The sequence below is a fragment of the Protopterus annectens genome, chromosome 6.part0 (genome assembly GCF_019279795.1).
Source record: "Protopterus annectens isolate FY-2018-M chromosome 6.part0, PAN1.0, whole genome shotgun sequence".
Classification (NCBI taxonomy): Eukaryota; Metazoa; Chordata; order Ceratodontiformes; family Protopteridae; genus Protopterus; species Protopterus annectens.
The window spans coordinates 1,328,084,788-1,328,110,815 of record NC_056737.1 but is presented as its reverse complement, the minus strand read 5'-3'; the positions used below and the strand labels follow the sequence as shown (position 1 = coordinate 1,328,110,815).

The 26,028-nt window shown below is 43.8% G+C and overlaps 1 protein-coding gene across 1 annotated transcript in view; it reads left to right on the top strand.

Moving 5' to 3' along the window:
* Nucleotides 1-26,028, top strand: part of STAM2 (signal transducing adaptor molecule 2) — a gene marked incomplete in the record, with an annotated part of 1,442,819 nt that overhangs the window by 380,369 nt on the left and 1,036,422 nt on the right. Inside the window, 1 exon segment of the mRNA XM_044074901.1 lies at nt 8,649-8,744. Coding sequence (XP_043930836.1) covers nt 8,649-8,744 — 96 coding nt within the window.

Below are 26,028 nucleotides of genomic sequence, written 5' to 3'. Positions count from 1 at the left end.
GGTGATAGACTAGCTTTTTTGCATGTGTTTACTTGTTAGGAGTTTTTTTGTTCACTTGAATGTTGCTGTACTGAGCTGAGATTGTGTGTGTAGTTATGTCTTATTAGTTTTGTTTTCTGTCCATCATTGTTGGTCCTGATGTGCATCACTGTTGGACTTAAGATGCAGGCAGAGTCCAGATGTCCAGTCTTCCAGAGTTGATGAATCTTCCTTCTCTCCAGTTGGGTTGACTCCACCTTCCCTGGGACATCTGCATTTTTCTGGTATAAAAGTGGCATCAGCCCACACCAGCTTTTTTTTTTGCAGCAGTTGGTGAACTTTGAGTGAACAAGTCTGCTGTTTGTCAGTCCAGCATCATGCTAGATGTATGCTTCCATTCTTGGCAGTGAAGTACACAGCTGGGTAGAGTTTTTATGCTCTTTGCCATAAAGTATTGTTAGTCTGTTTTATTTTGGTTAGTCAACAGTTTGCTAACTTATATTCAAGCAAAAAGCATGCACGCCTAGGATAAAGTTACTCTGGATTTGTGTAACAGACAGATTCCTTAGAAAGATTTTAATACACACAGATTCCTTAGAAAGATTTTAATACACAATAAGAATGCTGTTTAAGGCCTGCCCATGCCATCTGCCCACTTGCTCTGTCTGTGCTTGTTTTAACAGAAAGACCATTAGAAGTCACAATTCCAGTTGTACCTGGGCAAAGTTTGTTGAATGGCAGAATCAGACTTCTGTGAATGTCCCAGCAAAAAAAAAGGGTGCCCGCCCTTAGGTGCATCTCTTCACTTTGCCTATCAATCCCTGGTGGTAGGCTGTTCACCAGTGATCTTGCATCTGATCAACAGATGTGTACCATCTCACAGCCTCTGCGGCATGGTACATCCTTCTCACCCAAGCATTTCCCAGCTTCCTTTACAGGCTGATGATTATTTTGCAGAGAGAGAGAGAGAGAGAGAGAGAGAGAGAGCGAGCGAGACCAAGAGAGACATCTCCAGGAGAGAATAATTTTTGTGGGTGAGGAAGAATTGTATTTAGTATTGATGAGAAAACACTTAAATTAGCAATCCAGAGTTGTCATCATCTCAGAAAAGAGAGATGAAGTCTGTGGAACTGGGCCGTCCTAAGTCTGTCTCTTTCTTTCTGTTTGCCTCTCTCTCTCTCTCTGTTTGTCCAGTTCTGTAAGCCCTTCAGGATGCCTTTCAAGCTTCATTCCTGGGTCCAGTCCCTAAATTCCCTGCTTTTAAAAGGTCTTGACTGTTTTCATAGGGTCCAGGAATCTCATGTTCCTGTACAAAAATCCTGTTGAAGATTCAGGGCTAGTTTAGTGCTAGTGGCTTCTGCTAAGGTAGCAGTACTGCCTCCAGAGTAGAACACCCTTCCCAAGGCTGTCAAGGATCCTCAACAACTTTAGCCTTCAGAGCCCAGAACTTGTCTGATGTCACAAATGTTATGCATATGGGCAGACATGTTATCAAATGCAGGTAGACTGTTATGGGTGCAGCAAACAGGGTTTCTCTGATGGGGTCTGTTAGAAGTGGACATGCCAGTGTGAATTTTCAGTCCCTGTCATAGTGTCTATTTACAACTCAACAGTGCCCCTTTTGGTAAGTAGATGCTGTTTCAGGCCTCATCTCAATAATGTCTTAAGAAACAGGAGGAGAAGTGGAAGACTAGAAGCCATCAAACAACTGTTCCATCTCCCTTTTTGTAATTATAGCAATAATCATCTTGGTAATCAATGGTTTTACTGTCAGAGGCAAGGGAAAGGTAAGTGGCCAAAAAGAGAGGGAAACTGCTCAGAAGGAAAAGTGAGAGACTGATGAAAAACGGAGTCATCGGACCTTTAAGGCCCATCCACAATAGAGTGACTGTATACCACATCTCTCCCCACAACTGCAGACACCCCAGCTCCATCTTTCTGTCTTCCCAGCAATCTCAAGAGTGGAGGCTGTCTGACCATTTTCTGCCGTAAGTGAACAGAGTATCAATGACAAGTGAAGTCTAAGCAACGTATCACAAGTTTACAGACTTCAGCTCGAAGCTGTACCCAGGATGTAGGTTATTACACTTTTCTCAGAACAGGAGGATGTAGTAGGTCCCTTCATACAAGGCATGCTGTTGTAGGGCCTGTAGGGTGGTTTCACCAGGTGAAAGAAGCCACGGGGTTTTAATCATGTCTGATGTTCAATAAATAACACTACCTTACTTGGCATATGGTTAGAAGTGTCTTTCTAACCTCCCTGTGGCAATCTGTGAAAGCCCATAACTCCTCCCACTGCCTGTCTGAGTGAGAAGGGACAACTACCTTGCAGGACCAGGGCATACTGACAGACAAGACCCATTCAGTTGTCTTATGCCACATTCAGAGATAGATCTTGTGTTATTTACCTTGTCTTTTGGAATTCTAGCTGCAGAGCTCAGATAAGAAATGCTTTTGGGTTGTATTTCTTCCCTCTGCCTTTTCTGTCAGTGCTTGAATAGTGTATTCTGCTGCATTGACTGTTTCTGATAAGAAATTTTGTATATGCTTCTGTTTTTACTTTGACTACACAGTAAGGCCTGTTGATTAAAAGCTTTGACAGGAAAACTTGCTGAAATTGCATTTTTTCCTTTGAAGTTATAAATTCTGCTGTTTGCGTTGGATTACAGTATTTTAAATGATTTTTTTCATTTAAATTGTGATTTATGGTGCCATTCTGTATGTTAAACATTTCTGACAGGAATTTTTCATCAGTTTGATTTATTTGTTTCCTAATACTGTTTTAGGCTGTATCAGTTTGTTTGGACTGAAACTAACCCTTTTTTTACAAAATTAGGGGACTTAGGTACATGTATTTTATGCTTTGAACTGTTGCTGAAAATAATGTCATTTTCTCTGTACAGGCTTCAGAATAGTATCCTTACAGAAATAGTCTTCAGATCTAGAAGGAGAATATTGGAATTTGTCCATCTTTTTACTGGGTTGACAAGGCAGTTATTATTTTGTATTGAGTTGGCTAGTTTCTTATCACCTGACTTGGGCTCATGCCCCCCCCCCCACTATCTTCCCCTTCTGCACCTAAAACATGAAAGAATACATCAAAAAATATGCATCAGCCTACAGCTTGTGACTCCTCAGTAGCCTTAGTTTTGGGTAGGCTATCGGACCTCTCGGCTTCTGTGGTCCACTGGGGTCGTCATAGTATCAAAACTGTGCATGACAAGGGTCAGACAGACCCTCCAGGGCTGTACCATTGCCTGCTTCAGGTACAGGAGAGAGGAACCCTTTAGTTGCGGGGAAGTCAAGGGTGTATTGGTACTACTCTCCCACCCCACCCCCCATGGATTCTCTCACTAGTGTACTGTATGCTTAAAGGAGACAGAAGGCCCCTCCACATGGCAGGGCAGCATACTGGCTTGCCATCTAAAATGGTTGCTGTTGATAGATCCATGCATCAGGCAGCTGGTTACAGGGAGAATACCTGGGTTATAGTAACTCAGGTGCTTCCACCCTTGGTTTACTTTTTGAAGGGGATTCTGTGTTCGAGGACTCTGATCTGATTGTTGCTGCCATCGTGGACAGTATTTTCAGTAGTTCCCTTGCTTGAGCTTTTGTTCTGCACAGGGGATCTAACACTTGTGCTCGAAGGGCATGTATAATTTCTATTGGAAGCTTTACCGTCATTGTAGAAGTGCCTAAATCTGCTCCTATAAAAACGATATGTTGAGATGGCAGTAAGGCAGATTTTTCGTAGTTTATAGTAATCCCCAAATGGGCAAAAAGCTGTAAGGTGGTGTCTTTTTCTTGTATTAGTGGATGCTTGGTGGTGGCAGATAGGAGTCAGTCGTCTAGCTATGGAATCACTCGGAATTGTGAACGCCTCAGGTGAGCTGTGACCACTGCTATACATTTGGTGAACACTCTGGGGTCTGTAGAGAGGCCAAAGGGCAGAGCTCAAAACTGGTAGTGACTGGATCCTAGCCGAAGGCACAAGTAATTCCTGGATGGCCTGTCCATTTTTATGTGTTAGTACGCATCCTGGAGGTCTGTAGAGCACATCAAATTGTCTTTTCCCAGAAAGGGAAGTATTGACTGCAGTGCGACCGTCTGGAACTTTGTCTTTTTTACTGATTTGTTCAGTCTTCTAAAATCTAAAATTGGTCTACAGTCCCTGTTTTTTGGAACCCAGAAGAACCTTGAGTAAGTCCCGGATCCTATCTGGTCTGCAGGGACTGACTAGATGACTTTTTTTTTTCCTAGCAACTTCTGAATTTCTACGGTTGCTTGATCCCTGTGACTGGATGGAATGTCCGGGATCCTTTTGCTTTTTGGGGGTGGCATGGAAAAGGGTATTTAGTAGTCTCTGGATATGATGCTTTGTATCCACTTGTCTTTTGTTATATTTTAGCCAAGTATCTGGGTACAAAGATAAGCAACCCCCGATTGCCTCCACAGTGGGACAGGCAGGCCTCCTTTCAGTACTGAAAAGGCTTACCGAAGAAGGATTCTCTGTTACCCTGATTTTCGGACTCCTCTGCCACGTGGCCTTAGTCTTCCATTATTACCTACTCTGCCCATGAAGGAATGTTCACCATGTTTGTCTGGAAAAGCTCTTTGGGATTTCTGAAACCACATCTTTCCCCACATTTGACCCTTCGGATAAGGTCTAGAAGGGGTGGAAGACTGGACTCTGACTGCAAAAGGCAGAAACATACAAAACAACATAAAAAATCCTATGAATGCTAATTAACTACATACTAAAAGTTTTGATGCATATAATTATTCCAAAAAATGCGAAAGGCCGAGGTACCAGAATTTAAACCTTTTTCATGTTGACTAGGATCCAGTTGGATTTGATGTTTATGGACAGTGTTTTCCTGAGGGAGAGGAGTGTATTTTGTGTTTGTCACTCTGCAAGAAGAGGATCTGAGTTGAAAGCTGTCATGGTGGGGTAAACCATATCCGGTCTTCCATAAGACAGGGTCACATTAAGAACAAATCTCTCAGTTATGCCCAAAGTTCTTTCAGAAATGACTTTAAATCAAGACTTCAATCTTCCCGAGCTCTGCCCAGATCCTCAGACCCAGGTAGAAAAGATTCTACATCCTCGAAGTACATAGGCAGATCAAGTACTATCTTGACAGAACTAAGTCCTTTATAAAAAAAATCAAGCATTTATTTTTATGATGGGACAAAGGAGGGACAACCCATGTCAAAACAGACTGTTTTGACTTGGTTGTCCTCAGCTATTGCTTTTTTTAACTCCCAGCATAGAAAATCTGTTCCAGGCATATCAAGGCACATTTACTAGAGCCTTGGCTTCTATGATGACATACTGGAAAGGGGTGGACGAAAGCATTCTAGCAGCAACTGCATTGTCCTGTGCTCTTCCTTTTATGAAGCATTACAAATGGATACCTTTCCAAGTCCAGATCTGGGCTTGCCAGGGCCATTCTCTAGGGACTTCTGGACCCTTATCCTTCCTCCTTCCAGGTTGTATAGGCATTGGTCATAAACGCAAATAACCCAGGGCTTGTGCAGCAGTGAGAATGACGAGCATAGTGCAATTGTACAAGTTGCACTTGCCATAACAGTCTGTTCGAATTCCTGCTTCAGTAGCTGCATGCATCTTCCTTTCCTCTATTTCTTTGTATAGTTGCAAACAAAACCAAAACCACTTTTCTAAAGGTGTCCTGCTGGGATATAAAGTTATTTATTACTGTTTGTCTTTTAGAGGTTAAGGATGAGTAATCCCTGTCTATCTCTGCCCCCCCCCCCCTGCCGTCCCCATCAAAGAAATCTTGAAGTTGCCTACACTCTGACTAGCCCCTTGGAGATAAATCAGCAGTCAGACAGCTGAGTGTAGGTATGGGAGGGAGCTAGAACTTTGTGAAGTATGAAGCTGGCTGGTTCTTGTACCTTGAGCTGGATAGAACCCCTAGTAGACTAAGGCTACTGCAGCAGTGAAAATGTACATCTACTGTTATGATATGTGTGTGTATGTATGCGTGTCTATGTGATATATGTATCCATATGTAATGCACACGCACACAAGATCAACATGACCGGCTGTTTATGTTCGGTTAATTGCCTATATTCTAAATTTTATTTTTTGTAATTATATTGAGCACAGTTTGCCTAGTGGTATAAGCCTGTGAAACTTGACTGGGATTTCAGTTGTTTTTGAGGAACGTAATCCATGAATTCTTCTTTTTTCTAATCTTCTTGTCTTGATGAAGATTGTGGTGGTAACATGCCTGGCAGGCCAGAGCAGAGTTCCCTACTCCCAGTGACAATCTCCAGCCCCTACTGGAGGATGCCAAGGCAGTTATAGACTTGCTAGGATCTTATCTACTTTAACAGCTTTGGCACTGCAGAGCTGTAGTGATCTGATCTACAGAAAGGTATTCCAGTATCGTTACTTCTTTCAGGCACTGCCTCTTAAGATGGAATATCCACCAGATTCAGGAGTTCGTGATATATTCCGTTTTTCTTCCACTAGTGTTCCCTTTCATGGTCAGCATTTGTCAGCCGTTACTGAGAGCAGCCAGGGCACTGCCCTTCCAATCACTTTTGAGTTGCAAATTGTTTACCAAAACCCCTTAGAGTGCATTGAGGATGTGAGTCTGTAGTGCTGGTTCATGTAGGTGAATGCCACCCTCATGCTTGATTGTAGAGATGGGTTCTGGTATCCGTTTTCTGGACCGTGCTGTCTGGTATTTTAAGTGAAACGTAACATGGTGGTGGTGGGGGTCCTGTTTCTGGATCACTATCTGCCTCTCCCCAATCCTGGACAAGTCTGCCAGATCCTTCTAAGAGTACAAAGCTCAAGAAAGTATAGCTCTACAAGAGATGCACAACTTTTGCTTTGTTTAATTGCTGTAATTGTGTATTAATTTTCATACAGAATAGTTGATCATATTTAATTAGAAGAAAATTTAACTTTAGGGGTGAGACGAGGGTGTAGTAGAAGAAAGTGAGCTGCTTTTCATTAGCAGGAGGATCTCAAGTTTAAAACTGCTCTTGAGTGGTGACATTAGAAATGGTAGGAATGACATTAAAATCTAATCTTAAGTGTTGAAATCCTTCAGGAAGTATTAGAGAAGAGGTGCAACAGTATTTATATCATATCTAATATGTTTGGACATCCGTAAGTTTTCCTTAATGGAAACTAATACAGGAATATTCACAAGTGAATCAGGAGTTCATACTGCCTGCAGAGTACCTATATAAGCATCTAGTTTCTGTAAAAGCTGTTGACTTTGAGTACAGATTAGTATTTGAGTAGTGTTTGTAAGCACTTTGTGTAATTTAGAGAACATTCAGTAAATGCAATTGGAATTATGAGCTGCTTTTGTTAGATTCAACAGATGTTGCTGCCATTGTATAAATATTAAGGGAAGCTCTGTAAAGAGGTGCAAACTGTTCTAATAAACATTGTCAACAGAGAGATGATTACATATTTTCTTAAACGTAAACTTTACTATATATTGCTGTCCTCATGAACAAAAATCGCCTTATTGTGTAAGGAGGGAAGGCAATCTCCCGCTCCTCCCCAATAGTGTACTGAAGTGCAGGTTGCATCATTGCTCCTGTAAGTAAGCCTGAGCTACCCCACAGTTTGTCATTTTTTATGTCATCAGTTCTTCGAAACACAGATACACTTCATAAGCACGCTTCTTCATTTAAGAATCTGGTTAGGGGTGAATCCTTTACAAGTTAGAGGGTTAAGGGGTTTATGCAGGTTTCCTTTAAGTAGTCTGGCCATATTTCACATAAACATAGAAAGATAGGAGGTTAACAGCCTGGGGATCTTTTTAAGCCTAGCCAAACAGAATTCCCAAGTGTTACTTTTCCCTTATATAGATAGGAATTACTCAACTTGCAGTTTTGTAGGACATCAGCACCCTGTCTCCAGCACAGACATAGGTGTCAGTCACCCCAGGGGAAAAAAATTGTATTTTGCCACCTGTTTGTCCAGACTTTGTTTGAATTGGGCCAGGGAAGTGCTGTGTTTTACATGAATGTGAAGCTTATTCCAGAGCAGTAGAAGCCTTGTTGGTAATGCATCTGTTTCTCCAGCATGGCATTTTTAACAGGGGTGTGTACACTTTTTATATCCACTGTAGTTTGGAGGACTTTTCTGTACCACTAGGCCACAATGGTACATACATACCCTAGACTGCCAACTAGAGGTGTAAACATGATACATTGATGGGAATGAATGAGCGAAAAATGCAAGTGAGTTTAGCAACCACATTCATAAAGAATATTAAATGGACTACTAGATCAGTCATTTTTTGTTGTATTGTAAACAGCTTAAAAATTGTTAGCAAAGTATTAAAATGCTAAGTGAACTGATGTGTTCTTTTCCAGTAACTAATGCTAGGACCAGGACTTGTAAAATAATCAGTTTACTTCTTTGCTTGCTTGAAATAGCAAAAGAAAGAAAGTTTGCCTTTTGAAAGTTTTCATCCGTTGTAGTTGTATAACTGTTGTATTTGTCGTTTGTTGTATGCTAAACCTGAGTTATGAGTGATTGTGTAAGAATTATACTTTGTTACAGTATTTGTATGACAGTGATTTGTATTTTTAAAATAATGAATCATGAAAAAATTGTTCTTAAATATTTTAATTCTTAATTTATTTTGTGTCTGTTTTTTCCACAGCTTTTAGGAGCCTGCGTTGCAAACTGTGGGAAAATTTTTCACCTGGAGGTCTGCTCTCGAGACTTTGCAAATGAAGTCCGTAGTATACTAAATAAGGTACTGAGCTTTCGGACTTTTAATGCTTCTTCAGTAAAAGTGTGCGCACTTGGGTATTGGAAGAGCGAAGCCTTCCTGCAAAAACACTTACAAATGCAGCAATGTGTTTTAGAATTGTGTGTGTGTGTGTTTGTGTGTGTGTGTGTGTCAGAGAGAGAGAATTTGCATCTTGCTTTCTGAAGTGTCTGAGCTCGCAATATCAAGTTTTCTTCTTATAGGAAGCCCCTGTCTGTATAGTAGTGCTTCATTGAAGTGGTTTTGAGCATGCAAATGTCTCTTTTTTTTTTTTTTAATTGAAAGCATTGCAGGTGGCACAAGTGAGCCAGTACTGGGCTATTTGAGTTGGACTTTGCAGATACATTTATATCCCTTGGTTTTTCATTTGCACTTTACTATTTCAAGATGCGAGTCCTATAACATCTCAAGCATTTGCCTTAACAGTTTGTTGAGAACTATTGTTTGTCACCATTGGAACATTTACCAATGGATGCAGCTTGTTTTAGCTAATTCAGAAGCTGTAAGTTCTTTTGTGGTCATCTTAATTCTAATCCCAAAAAAGCAATATTGTATGAATGTAAACAACTTTGGAAAATGAACAACACTGAAAAAAAAATCAATTTTGCAAGGGAGGCAAATGTTCGGCAGCCCTCACCCTTGCTACTTGTGCATACAAACTTTTCGGTTGCTCCATCACATGGAAACAAGTCTCTGATACACAACTAATTCAGCCTTATGGGGGGAGAAAAGCTCAACAGTCACTCACAAGTGATTGTACATAAGAGGTTTGCTCACTGATTTTTGCGAACAGCCTTTGCTCTTATTTCTAGTTTAAAAGGAAAAAAGAAGTAAAGAATTTATTTTCTTCTGATGTTTCATGGCAGTGTGTCTCAGTATTTGCATGTCTGAGCTGGTGCCAGTGGATTTCTGAAATGTTTATTTTGTAGTAGTGTACAGACGACTCTCCAGCTCTCATCACTCATGCCTTTGTAATAAATATATTGTACTCTCATATATACTTGGGCTTCAGGCCAGTTATTTTACATTAAGAAGGTTCGTGGTCTGCACTCTTGTGGGAGGAGAGGCTGGACTCTGCCCTTCTGAGCTGGGAATTTCTGGTTAAAGGCTTATAGTGCCTGCATATTTGAACTGTTTCTTACTGAAATTGGTACACCTTGTTTGCTGTAGCATAGACTAGATCCAGGCCTGCTGAATCTAGCTTTGTTTGTATGCTTGTTGTTTGTTTGCTTGTTATTTCCCTGAAACGCTAATTCCACCTAAAACGCGGCTTTTCAGCGCTTCTGTGGATCCCTAGTGATATCTGCATTGCTTACTGTACTTATTTCCTTGTTTCACTTGAAAGAAAGTTACTGTTTGTCGTTTTTGCATTTAAGTTACCTGTAACGCATTGCATTTAAGTTACCTGGCACTTGCTCACTAAGTCAGCACTAAAAAATTAAAAACACTACACCCTCACAAACTCCCCTTGAGTACCTTGTTCCCCATTGGCCCTTGTTTTCAATTATAAAGGAATTTCCAATACTATTCTAGCATGTCCAAAGGTCAGTTGTCAATCTCCTCTCCGGTCCAGCTGGTGAATCTGGGAATCTTGAGGCAATGTTACTACTGCCTCATGTACACAGACAACCCTCTCCTCCTCCCAACAAATTCCAACACATGTGAGAGATGCAACCATATAGCCAAACTGGAGGCTAAGCTCTCTCAACTCAGTACTGGCGTAACCAGTCAGGAGGAGAAGGAAACCACACTCACTACAATTCCAGTCTCACATAGACCTACCACGACAGCAAACCAAACACATAAACACACAAAAACATACTCGGAGGCTCTAAATAAAAATCTGCCTAAGCAGCAGAGACCTCCAAAGCAGACACCCAAGCAATCGCTACCCCAAAACAAAACACGTGCAACACATAGCTCACAAAGCCAGTGTGCCGAACAGTCACAGTCCTTAAGGCTAAACAACACATCTGATACACTTGTAATAGGTGACTCTATCGTCAGGCACACTGACGTCCCGCTCACCAGGCTGAACAAGGAGAAGGTCACAGTGAGCTGCCTGTCGGGTGCTAGGATCCGCCACATAACACACGCACTCAGGTCACTCCAAGGCAAGTACAAATACGACTCAGTCATAGTCCATGCTGGTGTGAATGACCTGAGACGCACCTACCTGGACTACATAAAAAGAGACATAGAGGAGCTCTCTGAGCATGTAGCCAGGCCGGTATGACCCTGACCTTGAGTAGCATCTTACCCTCACCAAGAATGATGCCACAATATGAAGACAAGATGATCAATTTCAACAATTGGCTTAAGTGTTGGTGTCATTCAAAGGGGATCCAGTGCCTGTCAGCCTGGGATGACATGCTCGACAAGCCACGATGGTTCGCTAGGGATGGCTTGCACCTCTCACCCCTGGGCTTTCGGATATTGGCAAAGGCTCTTGCTACCCCCATAGTGCCTTTTTTAGGCAAGGCTCAAAAGACAAACCCACCTCCATAGGTATCACAAGGGATAAGAAACTAAGAGTAATGCTACTCAACGCCAGAAGTCTAAACCTCAAGATGCACGCACTCGAAACTCTCCTTAGCATGGAGAACATAGATATCTGTGCAGTAACAGAAACCTGGTTCAAGGCTTCCGAGAGCACCCCAGCACTACCAGGTTATACCTCATACCATGCTTTTCGGCCCCAAAACTTGGACCAAACCACAAAAGGAGGAGGAGTATCAATATTCGTCAAAGATACCCACACCTCCAGGTTGGTGGCACAGCACGAAGCATCAGAGACTATCCATGTGCAACTAACAGTGGGTAAAACTGCCTTCCAGTTTATAGCCTGCTACAGACCACCCTCCCAAACCCAGGAACCCCACTCGGCCTTCTTGAGAACACTGGAAAATATGAAGGTCTCTCCAAACGCCATTATATTGGGCGACTTCAACTACCCAAACATAGACTGGGAGCATTACACTAGCTCGAACACCCTAGCCCAAAGGTTCCTAGAATTTATAAACTCAAATGCTATGGAACAACTTGTTACCACTCCCACAAGAGGGGAAAACATACTGGACCTGATCATCACCAACATGGGGACTCTATGCTCCAGACCAGAAGTGTATCCCTCACTGGTAAGATCAGACCATAAACTAATCTCACTGGATATTAACATCCCGACCCCACCCCCTGCCCAGAAAACCACAGTGAAAAACTTCTCTAAAGCAAATTTCACACTCCTCAAAACCGAGGTGGAATCCTTCAAAGCCCCCGGGCCTGTGGAAAATATGGCCCAGACCGCAGAATCCTTTATAAACGCATTCTATGAACACTTTCAGGAATGCATGGATCATGCAATCCCAAATAAAACCAAGACCCAATCCTCCAAAGGCAGACTGCCTGTCTGGTGGACCCCAGCCATAAACATACTCTACAATAGAAGGAGGAAGCTACTACATGATAGAGCAAAATCCCAAAAAGGGAAGGCATCTCCGATCAGTATTAGCAAAAAACTACGCGGGCACTCATAAAATCTTCTAAGGCCAGCTTTGAGAGAAAAATTGAACAGGACACTAAGAGTAATCACAAGGTTTTCTTTAGTTATGTTGGGAACCTAGGTGGGAATTCCCATATATGCTCAGAATTAGTCCAAAATGACAAAAAATACACCGAACCCACAGACATTGCCAACATCCTAGCTGACAGGTTCAGCGCAAACTCCCCCCCCCCCCCCAAAAGGACGAATATCTGTCCCAGCAGAGTGCTGCCCCCCTGACATCTCAGATGCTCAGGTAAGAGCCGCCCTCTCCAAAGCAAAAAACACAGCATCAATGGGACCAGACTGTGTCCCAGGCTGTGTCCTACATGAACTCCAAGAAGAGCTAAACCCAAACATAAAACTACTGTTCAATCTCAGCCTTACTACAGGATATGTACCCAAAGAGTGGCGTACAGCAACAGTGGTCCCACTCCACAAAGGTGGTGCCTCAACGGATCCTGGAAACTATCGCCCCATAAGCCTGACTAGCTTGGTCTGCAAAGCTATGGAAAGGGTCATCATGGACCTCATAAATAAAGATATTGGGGACCTACAGACACTGGATCCTACCCAGTTCGGCTTTGTTAAGGGCAGATCCTGCCTCTTAAACCTGGTTGATTTCTTTGAAACAGTCACCAAGGCCATTGACGAGGGGAAGGTGGTCCACACAGCCTACCTGGACCTCTCAAAAGCCTTCGATACAATACCCCACTCGGGCATTATAGATAAGCTCACCAGCTTAAATATAAACCCCTATGTCACTAGATGGGTTGCAAACTGACTCAAGGACAGAACCCACATGGTTAGAATTGCTGGAGCCATGTCAGACTCCAAACCAGTTACAAGTGGCGTCCCACAAGGCTCAGTCCTGGGACCTCTCTTGTTCGGTATATATTTCTCGGAGGTACAGGCAAACACGGAAGGACTGTGCCTGACCAAGTTCTCAGATGACTGCAAACTGGGCGCCATAATCGACTCTCCAGCCGACACAAGCATCCTCCAAAAGGGCCTTATAGAAACAGACAACTGGTGCCAGAGCCATGGTCTCAAGCTAAACGCCAAAAAGTGTATAGTCATCCCCTTTGGCAAAAACAAAGTGCCCACAAATTACCACATAGGTGGTAATCCATTAAGTACAGAAGAAGTAATTAGGGACCTGGGGACCCAAGTTGATAGCAATCTGTCATTTGACAACCACGTGGCCAAAGTGGTTAGAAAAACATTTTATATAGCCCACCTAATCATGAAGGGATTCACATCTAGATCAGGGGAGGTCATCGTGCCTCTTTACTCATCCCTCATCAGGCCCATAATTGAGTACAATTCCCCTTTTGGGATGTACCTTACCAGACACCTGCAGCAACTGGAAAGACCCCAAAAGTACCTCACCAAGAGGATCAAAGGGCTCAAACAGATGCCATATGCTGCCCGGTTAAAGAAACTCCAGCTCTACTCAGTGGCATACCGCCTGCTCAGAAGCTATCTGTGCCTGACGTATAAAGCCATGTCCAACCCGGAATTAATGGACATGCTGCACCTCAGAAAATCCAAATCCCATCGAGCTACGCGCTCGAGAGACTTGAACCTCAGCACAGAAATAAATAGGACATGCTGGAGGGACAGATTCATAACCCAGAGGCTCCCTTCACTCTGGAATAAAATCCCAGTCCAGGTTAGGCAGAGTCCCTCATTGACTCTCTTCAAGAGGAATCTTGATGAGTGGATGGGAGATCGTAGGTTTACCCCGGGTATCACTTCTGTGTCACTGTTAGACAGAGGCACAGTATACTAACCTCGAAAAAGAGCATAGCAAAATTAATTTAAAATGGGTGGCGAAAGCCAAACACACTCTGGCTAGGCTTATAAATGCCCTAGGGCTATATATATATATATATATATATATATATATATATATATATATATATACATATATATGGGATTTTTTTGATTGTTTCACCCCTTTTTGCCATAGATGTATTTATGAAATTTCTGTAGCTCCTTTTATTCTAGGAAGCGTAGATGTCTTTCTATATCACTGTTACAATATTCTTTACAATAGGGATCCCCTGCCAAGGGCAGCTCATTTTCCGGCCAGTATACCAAAGCTTTTTGGTTGTAAAGGGTACGCCATATGTCACACTTATGCTCCCCGTGCACAGCGTAGGGCATAAAGGTGATGTCTGGACGTACCGTCCTTAGAACTTTTGCCACCAGTCCGAACGACAGCTTCGATCGTCAGTCTGAACACCCATTCGTCTGCTGTTTCTAACGCTTTCAGATAAGTGCCCTGTTGGGGTTTTTGATTTTATTTACCTTACATTTGCCTTGTAATCTGGTTGTTGGGTTTCATGTCATCCAAAAATGGGAAATGCCAGTGCAGGAGACTGAGTCCCCATAAAAATCATCACCAGCAGTATTTGTTCAGTTTAGGCACTTCTCAAGACCATATGTCTTGTGAGATTTGCCAGTCCTTTGTCCCTCAGATGTTGAGGAGTCAGATTTTTTTCCTAGTGATTTATTGTGAAAACCAGTTACTTAAATTGTTGGCTAAGGATACCATGGAAGGATCTTCCCAGCTTGAGGGCCAGCTGTCTACAAATAAGGCCAAGAAAGCTTGGTCTGATTCTTCTGCTGTGCCCTGATGGCTCTCAAGCCTCCATAGGGTTTTTCTTTTCTTGCTCCCCTCTGGTCTTCTACCCCTCTTAAGAGGCCTAGGGAACAGGATTCTTTTGAGGAGGAGGATGCTGATTCTAATGGAGTCCCCGAGTTATTCCTCCCAGATTCCTTTGCCCCTGAACTATGGCTCTGAGGAAGAAGAGTGTATTAGTTATGACTCTCCTTTTGAGGAGTTTTTATTTGGTGATACTGTTTCCAGAATGATTGAGTGTTACAGTTGGGACTGTGCTCAAGTGTCTGATGTTCAGAAGAGGTACTATGAGCTTTTGCAAATGGAGTCTTCTAGGCCCTCTGTTGTTCCTCCAGTTCTTGCTGCCTTGCTAGATGCTTTTTCTACTGCTTCTTCGGCTCCTGATTCTCAACCCCCTGCTACCAAAAAACCTGATAGCTTTTATAAAGTGCTAGAGGACTGCAAGTTTAGAGTGTCCCTCTGCTGTCCCTTTTGTGGTGCCAGTGACTTCTGATAAGCCTTCCAGATTGTTGCCTTCCATTAAATTGCTGCCATATGATAAAGATAGCAGAACTGTGGAGAGACTGGGTAAGAAGGTGTTATACTTCTGCTATCCTAGCCTTTAGAGCTGTTAACTATTAGACACACGTGGATAGGTACGTTTTGGCTCTTCTCTGTCAAGTCTGTCAGGCTATTTCGGAGCTCCATGGTTCTGAGGGGAAGGCCTCTGCTGTTGCTTTGCTTGGGACATCTTCCCAAGTAGCTCACCATTTCATTAAATCCCCCCTTTTGGGCGTTCCTCAGAAACAATTGCCCTTTTTTCCAGATGTGCTTCAGGGCCTGTTGGCTCAAGGAACAATTCAAGATTTTTCAACTCCTCACAGGGGGAAGGAGTTTTACTCCAGAATATTCTTAATCCACAGAAAAGAAGGCCCCTGGAAAACCCATTCTAGGTCTTTCAAAGTTAAACATTTTTTTGAAGGTCCCTTCGTTTTGGATGCTATCCTTTCAAACCTTGTTTCCTTTGCTGTTTCCTCAGGCTTTTCTAGTTTCCCTGGTCCTTGGAGACCAATTCTGGATTTGTCTGTACTCAGCCTTTATCTCAAGGTTCACACCATCAGAATGCTCACCTTGCAACTGCTGTTGACCCCCATTCCCTACCAGGCTTTTATGGTATCCCTGGATCTGAAGGATGCCTACCTTCACATTCCTGTTCACCCCTGCTACAGGAAATTCCAGCATTTTTCATTACGTTCCTTCATTTTAAATTTTCTGAATTACCTTTTGGGCTCTCCACAGCTCCCAGGGTGTTCACAAAGTGTCTAATACCAGTGATTGCCCACCGCAGAACACAGGGCATTCAAATATACCCATATCTAGACGACCTGTTAGTACTTCAACAGGACCTTCACACCTTGCAACATCACCTACACCTGGTGAGCAGAACCCTGGCAGACCTGGGGTTCACTGTGAATGACTAGAAGTCCCACCTGACCCCTACAAAAGAACTAGTCTTTCTAGGGTGCAGGATAAGTACCAACAAGATGGCAGCTTTCATTCCCTGCCAGAAGGTAAAAGACCTCACTTTTTACCTTCAGAAGCTTCTGTCTCTTCAAACACTTTCAGCCAGAGAATTCCTGAGAGTCTGGGGCCACATGGCATCCTTGATACCAGTGCTTCCTCTGACAAGGCTGCACATGAGGATCTAGTGGGTATTAAAGACGCGTTGGAATCATTCTCATCCTCTGGATATCTCCCTCCCCTTTCTACCATGCCTGAAAGTAAGAGTTAGAGTGGTGGATTACAGCCATCAATTTCAATCAGGGCATACCCTTGCAGTTACCCCCACCCACACAGCAAATCTTCACAGATGCTTCAGATCTGTGCTGGGGGCCAGTTTTACAACACCAGCAAAAACTAAGCAAAGTGCAGGGAGAGGTCTCCACTCAGGCAAAGGGACCACATCATCATCAAAGAGATGAGGGCCCTTTACTTAGCACTACATTTCTTCCAACCAGTCTTACTACCAGGTACCTTGAAAGTAGTCACAGACAATATGACTGTCTTGTACATAAACAAGCAGGAGGGACAAGGTCTTACGCTGTTTGAAGCCTAGCCATCTGTAGCCTTAACTCTGCATATTCACCTGCAAGCAGTGTACATTCCTTCAACAGAGAATGCAATGGCAGACACTCTCAGCAGAACTTCTGCACCCTCTCAGGAATGGATGTTTCACAGAGAAATGTTCCTAGATATTTACACAAGTGGTGTATTCCTCAGGCAGACCTGTTTGCCTCCTCCCAGAACAAGCAGATGCCTCTGTTTTGTACAACGGATCCACATCCCCAGGCTTGGAAAGTAGACGCCTTCTCTTTCTCTTGGGTGGGGCTGTACCTTTGTCTCCCCTCCTTCACACTGATTCAGAAGGTCCTCCTGAAGATTCAGAAGGACAAACCAAAAATCCTGCTGGTGACTCCCTTCTGGCCAAGACAGCATTGGTTTCCCCTTGTACACCTGTTTGGCAAGGGCAATCAGCACAGGTTACCCCACCATCTAGACCTACTCACACAAGACAAGGGGGGCCCTAGTACACCCTCAGGTGAGCAATCTCAGGCTCACTTTATGGGTGATAGGGTTCTGATCCCCTTCAGGCACCTATACTCCGAGGACATACTCAGTGTCTTGGAAGAGGCCAGGAAATCCAGTACCAGGAGAAATTACGTGGCAAAATGGAAAAGATTCTCTAGGTGGTGTCATAAGAAAAAAACAAGACCCTTTACTCATTCCTGTACCCATGGTCCTTTCTTACTTGTGTGAGCTTCTATACTCAAGACTAACGTACTCTTCTGTTAAAGTCCACTTGTTTGACATTTCAGCTTGTCTTCCTTTGGTACCTCCTCTGGCATCCAGATTAGAGGTTAAACTCTTTTTGAAAGGGGTCCTCCATATCAGACCCCCTCGTAAGCCAATCCCTCCTACATGGGACCTAAATTTTGATCTGGAAAAACTCACTTTACCTCCATTTGAGCCAGTCCACTCTACTTCACTGAAGCTATGTACCTGGAAAACAGTACTGCTGGTGGCCCTCGCACCTGTCAGGAGGGTATCAGAAATTCAAGCCCTGATGGCCATCCCTCCTTACCTCATCTTCCATAAAGACAGGGTTTCCCTCAGGACTAACCCTTCCTCCATGCCTATGGTGGTTAATGAGCTATCCTTGAATCAGACCATTAACCTTCCTGTCTTCTTCCCTCAACCTCTAAATTCCTCTGATTGAACTCTACATTCCCTAGATGTCTGCAGACAACTCTGGTATTATCTGGTGAAGACTAAACCCATTAGATTGTCTGATCAGCTGTTTGTCTCCTTTCACCCAAGGGCCTTGGGGAAGGCATTTTGTAAACAGACCCTCTCTTCATGGATGTCTAAGGCTATTGCTGCTTGCTACTCCTTTCATGGTAAAACCTGTCTGAAAGTGTGAGGGCTCATTCCACTAGGACAGCTGCCTCTTCAGTTGCTTTCTTCGGAGGGGGGGTAGACTATGCTTCTGTCCTAGAAGCTGCTACCTGGTGTCATCAGTCCGTACCTGTACCAGGCATTACAAACTAGATTTGGCTTCTAGGGCCAGAAGTGGGTTTGCTAGGTCCATTCTACATAGCCTTATAGACCAGGGACCTCACCCTTCCTTCCAGGCTCATACCTAAAGCTTTGGTGATGTTTATCGTGTTTCACTGTTGCAGCCCTAACAAATGGGTTATCTGGCTCCCGGTAGCCCTCAGTTGGCCGGAATACCAAAGGTTAGTAAAAATTATGTCAACTGCCATCAGTTGTAAATGTCAGGGCGTCCGATACCAAAGGAGGCAGCTGACATCACTTCCTCAGTCTTCCTTGCCACGAAGCCCGAAGCAGAAGCGCACAGCAGCTGTGGTCCCACTCCACAAAGGCGGTGCCTCCACCGACCCTGGAAATTACCGTCCCATCAGCTTGACAAGCCTGATCTGCAAGGCCATGGAGAGGATCATAATGGAACTCATAAATAAAGACATAGGGAACTTGCAGACTTTGGATCCAACCCAGTTTGGCTTTGTCAAAGGCAGATCATGCCTTTTAAACTTGGTTGACTTTTTCGAAACAGTCACCAAGGCCATTGATGAGGGAAAGGCAGTCCATACAGCCTACCTCGACCTGGCAAAGGCTTTCAACACAATACCCCACTCAGGTATCATTGAAAAACTCATCAGCTTAAATGTAAACCCATACATCACTAGATGGGTTGCAAACTGGCTAAGTGACAGAACCCACAGGGTCAGAGTTGCTGGCGCCATGTCAGACTCAAAGTCTGTCACAAGTGGTGTCCCACAGGGCTCAGTCCTGGGCCCACTCTTGTTCGGCATCTACTTTTCTGAAGTACAAGCAAATACAGGAGGGTTATGGCTGACAAAGTTTGCAGATGACTACAAACTGGGCGCCATAGTTGAAAACACTTTTGACACAGATATCCTTCAGAAGGGTCTCACAGAAACAGATAACTGGTGCCAGAGCCATGGCCTAAAGTTTAAACGCCAAGAAATGCATAGTCATACCCTTCGGGAAAAACAAGGTTACCCCTAGCTACCATATAGGTGGCAATCCACTGAGCACAGAAGTGATCAGGGATCTGGGGACCCAGGTTGACAGTAACCTATCGTTTGACACTCACGTTGCTAAAGTAGTTAGGAAGACCTTCTACATTGCCCACCTGATCATGAAGGGATTCACATCTAGATCAAGGGAGGTCATCGTCCCCCTGTACTCATCACTCATCAGACCAATGATTGAGTACAATGCCCCATTCGGAATGTATCTGACCCGACACCTGCAGCAGCTGGAAAGGCCCCAAAAGTTCCTCACCAAAAGGATAAAGGGCCTCAAAAATATGTCTTATGCTGCCCGACTGAAAGAACTGCAGCTCTATTCAGTCGCTTACCGATTGCTCAGAGGTGACCTGTGCCTGACATACAAGGCCATGTCAAACCCAGAATTGATGAACATGCTTCACCTCAAACAATCTAGATCCCTCAGAACTACAAGGGCGGGAGACTTAAACCTTGACACTGTTATTAATAAGACGTGCTGGAGGGACAGATTCATCACCCAGAGACCTATGCTGTGGAACAAAATCCCGGTACATGTGAGGCAGAGTACCTCACTGGCCTTGTTCAAGAGAAATCTTGACCAATGGATGGGAGATCGCAGATATACCCCAGGGATTACCTCAGTGTCACTGCTTGACAGAGGCACAGCAAAATAATGGGCATAGTTTTCTTCAAAATAAAGGGGTGGCGAAAGCCAAAAACTCTAGGCTAGGCTTATAAATGCCCTTGGGCAGATAGCCTAGTATGAACCTATGAACCTAAGTACCGGTCAGCAGTTTACCTTTGTTGGTTTCTGACTATAAGAATTGAAGTCTGCTACAGCTAAGTACCCCGTTGGGGATTCTCTTTTCTTGCCTTAACGAATGTCAGAAAAAGTTAATAATTGGCTTACCTGTGGAAAGCAGATTCCCCATAGAGATTTTCATTCCTGTTGCATTATTTGTTTAGTTTTTGACCACGACAATCCCAAGTGTGGTCTCTGTGCTTCCTTTACTCCACGTACTATCCGTCATCGGGCTAAGATTTTGGCTAGGCATTTTGGAGTTTGGCCTAAGTTCTTTGGTATGGCATCTGCTGGTCTTCAGGCTTCGGATGTTCCGAAGAAATGTAAGGACATGGACCGTAACAGTCCTCAGAAAGCTAAGTCCTCTGATGAGGTTAAGTTGGTAGTCAGAAAGGCGGCAGCCAGTGAGACGCCTTTGCAGTCTCTGCAGTTCGCTGATGTACAACTGCAGGCCTTGATTGAGTCAGAGTCCCTTAGGCCTGCAGCCTCCGTTTTGCCTTTTGACCCGTCGTTGGTTGCCTCTTCTGCTGGAGCCAGAGCCGCTAAACTGACTCCGGTGTCCGAGGCCTCCGTTTTGCCTTCTGACAGCAAACTTCTTCCTTCAACCTCTGCTGCAACTTCGGCGGTTGCCAGGCCTCCCTTTTCCTTCAGGCTTGCAGGCAAATCTTCCATTTGTAAGCCTGTGAAAAGGCATGCTTCAGCTTCTTCTCGTTCCCCTCAATCCCAAATGGTTAAAATGGCTAATGATTTGTTGACTCTTATTAGGGGCTCTCAGCCTCCTCCTTCTAAAAGGAGTAGGAATGATGTTCTTCGTGTTTCACTGTTGCAGTCATTACATTTGGGTAATCTGCTGGCAGGTTGCCCTCAGTCGGCCTGATTAACAAAGTCTTGGGTCTTGCATCGGTTGCTGTCCCTTCTTCCATGACGTCAGGTCGTCAGGGGTATAAAACATGCAGCTGACGCCATTACATCAGTCTTTCTTGCCACGTGGTGCCCGAAGCAGAAGCAGTTCGCAAGTGCCGGTCGGCCGACACCTGATATTTTTGTTTTCAAGTTTCAGAATCGAAGTCTTCAACTAAAAGCTAAGTACCCCATTGGGGAAAATTTTTCTTGTTCCTTACCGATGTCAGTAAAAGTTAATAATTGCATTACTTGTGGGAAGCAAATACTTCATAAGGATTTTCATTTGTACTGTATTCCTTGCCTAGGCCCTGATCATAACATACCTTGTTGTTGGTTTTGTGCTTGATTTAATCAACGCACTATTAAACTTTGGTACATTTTTGCTTCTAAATATTTTGGCTCACAATTTAACTATCCAGAAATGACATTGGTTAGCAATCCGACTACCGGAATACCAAAAAAACCACAAAGAAAAAGACAGGCCGTTGAGGTCCAAAACTGATGACGACGCTTCTCCTAAGCCAGTCGCTAGTTCACCGGTACTCAGTAAGGCACTTTCGCAGCCCCTGATGCCCGCTACTTTTGATTCAAAGGCCTCTACTGAGACCCATTCGGAGTCCGGTATGCCGCGAGATGCTTTAAGTATTGAACCCGCGGATGTCTCTACCTTAGATGGGTCCGGAGCCGCTGTGCAGGCACAAGCTTCTGAGGGTGTTTTCAGGCCTAAAGATTTGTGTATTAAACTGACGCTATCTTCAAAACTAAGGCCAAAATCTACTTCTATGTGTAAAAAAACAACGCTTGGGCCACGTGTGCAAGCCCCTATGCCTAAAAAGCAAATTATTAAAATGGCTGAAGATTTAATTACCTTGATCAGGGGTAGCCAACCCCCTCCTGCTATGAGGCCTAGACAAGACATTGATTATGAATTTTCTGATCAGGATTCTATTTCTTCTGACTCTTCTACTGAACAGGATTTATCTATACCTACTTATGTGGACTCTGACGCAGAAGATTCCATTCCTTCTGCTTCTCCCCCTGTTTTCTCTTTTGGAGAAACTTTACATACCTTAATGGAACATTTCCACTGGGAAAGTCAGGATTTCTCTGAATCTAAAAAGAGACTTAGGGATTTTCTTCTTCTTCCTCAGCATAGGCCTTTGACTATACCTCCTGTTCTAGACATTGTTGATGATGTTTTTTCAGAATCTAGTATGACTCCTGATTCTCTGCCTCTGGCTCCTAGTAAGCCAGACAGATACTACGGGGTTCCTGACTCCCACAAATTCCTTTTCAAAAACCCTACCGCTGATCCTGAAACCATTTCTCAGGTTCCCAGGGGCATTAAGGCCTCTACTGCTAAAAATCCTACCCCTTCTGATAGAGATTCCAGGGCGCTGGATAGATGGGGTAAGAAGGTTTACACGTCTGCAACCTTGGCAATCAGGGCTAAACTGTCAATTTCATATGCTTAAATATCAACAGCATATCATGGGACTACTTAAACAGAAAATGATGTTAATTTCTGATTGTGTGGAAAATAAAGATTTGCAGGATTTATTACATTCAGCTGAACAAGTTGGAAAACATACTTTGCAAATTTGGTTTTGATTCCTTGGAGGCCTCTTGCAGGGCTGCTGTGACTGGATCTGTGCTAAGAAGGCATGCTTGGCTCAAAGAGCAAACTCTGCCTGACCATGTTAAAGCAAAATTGTTGGATGCTCCTTTACAACAGGACCGTCTCTTAGGTAATAAGGCTGAAGAAGTGTTAAAAAAGATGGAAGATAAAACTAAATCTATGCAAACTGTGAAAGATTTCTTACAAGTGCAACCTCCAAGATTTAGTAGGCACTGGCCTACTAAGAACTGGTCCTTTCCAGTCCCTTTGAGAGCCGCTCAAGTCAAATCCAGACATTCCAAAGGCTCCAGGTTTCAGTCACAAGGAACTCTTAGAACAAAACAATGGGGTGCCTTCACCTCCAAATCTGGAAACAACAAGGCACCTCCCTATGGTAAACAGTCTCAATGACTTCCCTCTACAATCACCACGCACTTACCTTTTAGCCGCCCCTTTGGGGGGGAAATCTGGCACTTCATGCACGAAACTGGCAATTTATTACCCAGGGCAAATGGATTTTTAGTATCACATGGATACAGATTTCATTTCCACATGTTGCCAATCCCAAATGGATGGCCAGATCTGCCCCCAAATCAGTGGGCAAAGGCCCAGAAACAAGTTCAGTCCCTCATGAACATGGGGGCTATTCAACCAGTACCAGAAGAGGAAAAGGGACAAGGTTTCTATTCATGACTTTTCCTGGTACCCAGAAAAGACAAATCATGGCATCCAATTCTGGACTTATCCACTATAAACACATTTCTGGACATTCCAAAATTCAAGATGCTGACTGTTCAACAGTTACTACCTATGCTAGGCAAAGATGCCTGGTTGGTAACTCTAGACTTAAAAGAGGCTTACCTGCATATACCAATCAGGAAATCTTGCAGAAGATACCTCCGCTTCAAAGCAGGCTACTTGCATTACCAGTTCTCTGCACTGCCCTTTGGCTTATCTACTGCACCCAGGGTCTTCACAAAGTGCCTGGCTCCAGTAATTGCATTTTGCAGGCAAAGAAATATTCAAATATATCCATACCTGGACGATTGTCTAATTCAGGCAGAAAACAAGGAAATTCTTCTAAAGCATCTGGCGTTTGTAAAAAGGGTTCTAACTTGTCTAGTGTACACCATAAACGAAAAGAAATCACAACTGATACCCTCTCAAAAAATTACATTCCTGGGTGGAAGCTTGAATACAACTGCCCAAATGACTTACCCTTACGCCAGAAAAGCAAATTCAATTGGTGACTTACTTCAAACAGGTGGCCACAAAAACCCTGCTGTCTGCAAGACAAATCCTGCATTCTTCTAATTCCATATGCAAGACTGCATATGAGGAAACTTCAGTGGTACTTAAAAAGTTTATGGAGTCAACATTGTCACAGCCTGGAAACAATGATTCCTATCATACCTTGCCTGCAACTAGAGTTCCTATGGTGGGCAGAGGCCTGCCACCAAAACAAGGGACTGCCATTCACTCCACCCTCTGCTGCCCAAACCCTAACTACAGACGCAACAGACTATGCTTGGGGGGCTCATCTGGCAGGGAAGTGCATTCAGGGCAAATGGAGCCCGAATCAAATGCACCTACATATCAGTCAGAGAAAGATGTTAGCTGTACCGAATGCATTGACAGCCTTCAAGGACTACCTTCATCCAGGATAACTAATGATGAAGACAGACAACACCACAGTTATGTGGTACATAAACAAGCAGGGGGGGGGGTACACATTCTTACCCCCTTTGCAGACTATTCATGGCATTGTGGAACACGGCCTTGACCTACCAAATACAACTACAGGCTCAGTTCCTGCCAGGAAAGATAAATACTCTGGCAGACAAACTAAGCAGAAATCTTATGGACCCACACGAATGGAAACTGAAACCACAAGTTTTCAGAATGTTAACACGCAAATGGGGGAGTCCAGACATAGATCTTTTTGCCTCACCCCAGAACTATCAGTTGGACAAATTCTGCACAAGAATGCATCGCAAAAAAGCTTGGAAAGTGGATGCTCTGTCATTCAGCTGGAAAAAACAGTCTTTGCTTTTCTTCCTCTGCCTCTGCTCTCCAAAGTTCTACAAAAAGTTAGGACAAACCAAAAATGATTCTGATTGCTCCAGACTGGCCTCGCCAGCACTGGTACCCACTCCTGCGCAATGTGTCACACTTCCCTCCATGACACCTGCCTCAGAATCCTTACCTACTGTCTGAGCAGAACTACCAAATTCTGCACACTCAGCTCCAAACGTTGAATCTTGCAGCGTGGATAATCAACTTTCACCCTTGACATCCATCAGCAAACCTGTGATGGATGTCATTTTGGAGGCTAAAAGACCTAGTACTAGAAAATCTTATGCTGACAAATGGAAAAGATTCTGTGCCTGGGAACCAGTCACAAGGAACAAGCACAGCAATGCCCAAGATTCCTCAGATTCTGCAATACTTAACTGAGATGCTTCACAAGGGCTTTTCTTTTTCTTCCATAAAAATTCATGCCTCAGCCATTTCAGCTCATTACAACACAGAACCTCCTCTCTTCTCTCATCCTCTGCTAAAGCAGTATCTCAGAGGGGCCAAAAATGTAAGACCTCCTAGGAGAGAGCCAACTCCTGCATGGAACCTCAATTTTGTTTTGGAAAAACTCGCTCTCCCTCCTTTTGAGCCAGCTGCTACTGCGGACCTAAAATTTCTCCCCTGGAAAGCAGCTTTCCTTTTAGCAGTCACTTCAGCTAGAAGGATTTCAGAATTACAGGCTCTTATGGCAATGGAGCCTTTCATTATTTTTCATCCGGACAGGGTGGCTCTCAGGACCAATCCATCTTTCATGCCTAATGTGGGGACACCGTTCTGAGCACCCATTTGTCATCTGTGATAGTGGCCCAGACATCTGCAAAAAGGGCCAGCCTTCCCCTTAAAGGACTCTCCTGGCAAGCAAGAACAGGCAGAAGTTGTAAAAAGTGACTGAGTGTGTTTTAGTCAGACCATTCATCTGTCAGCTTTCTTTCTCAATCCACAGAACAAGAGTGAGCGGATTCTGCATTCATTGGATGTGCACAGACAACTTTGATTCTAATTAAACAAGACAAAATCTCTAAGAAAACAACTATTGGTGGCATTTGCTGCAGGGGCAGAGGGAAAGGCCATTTCAAAACAGACC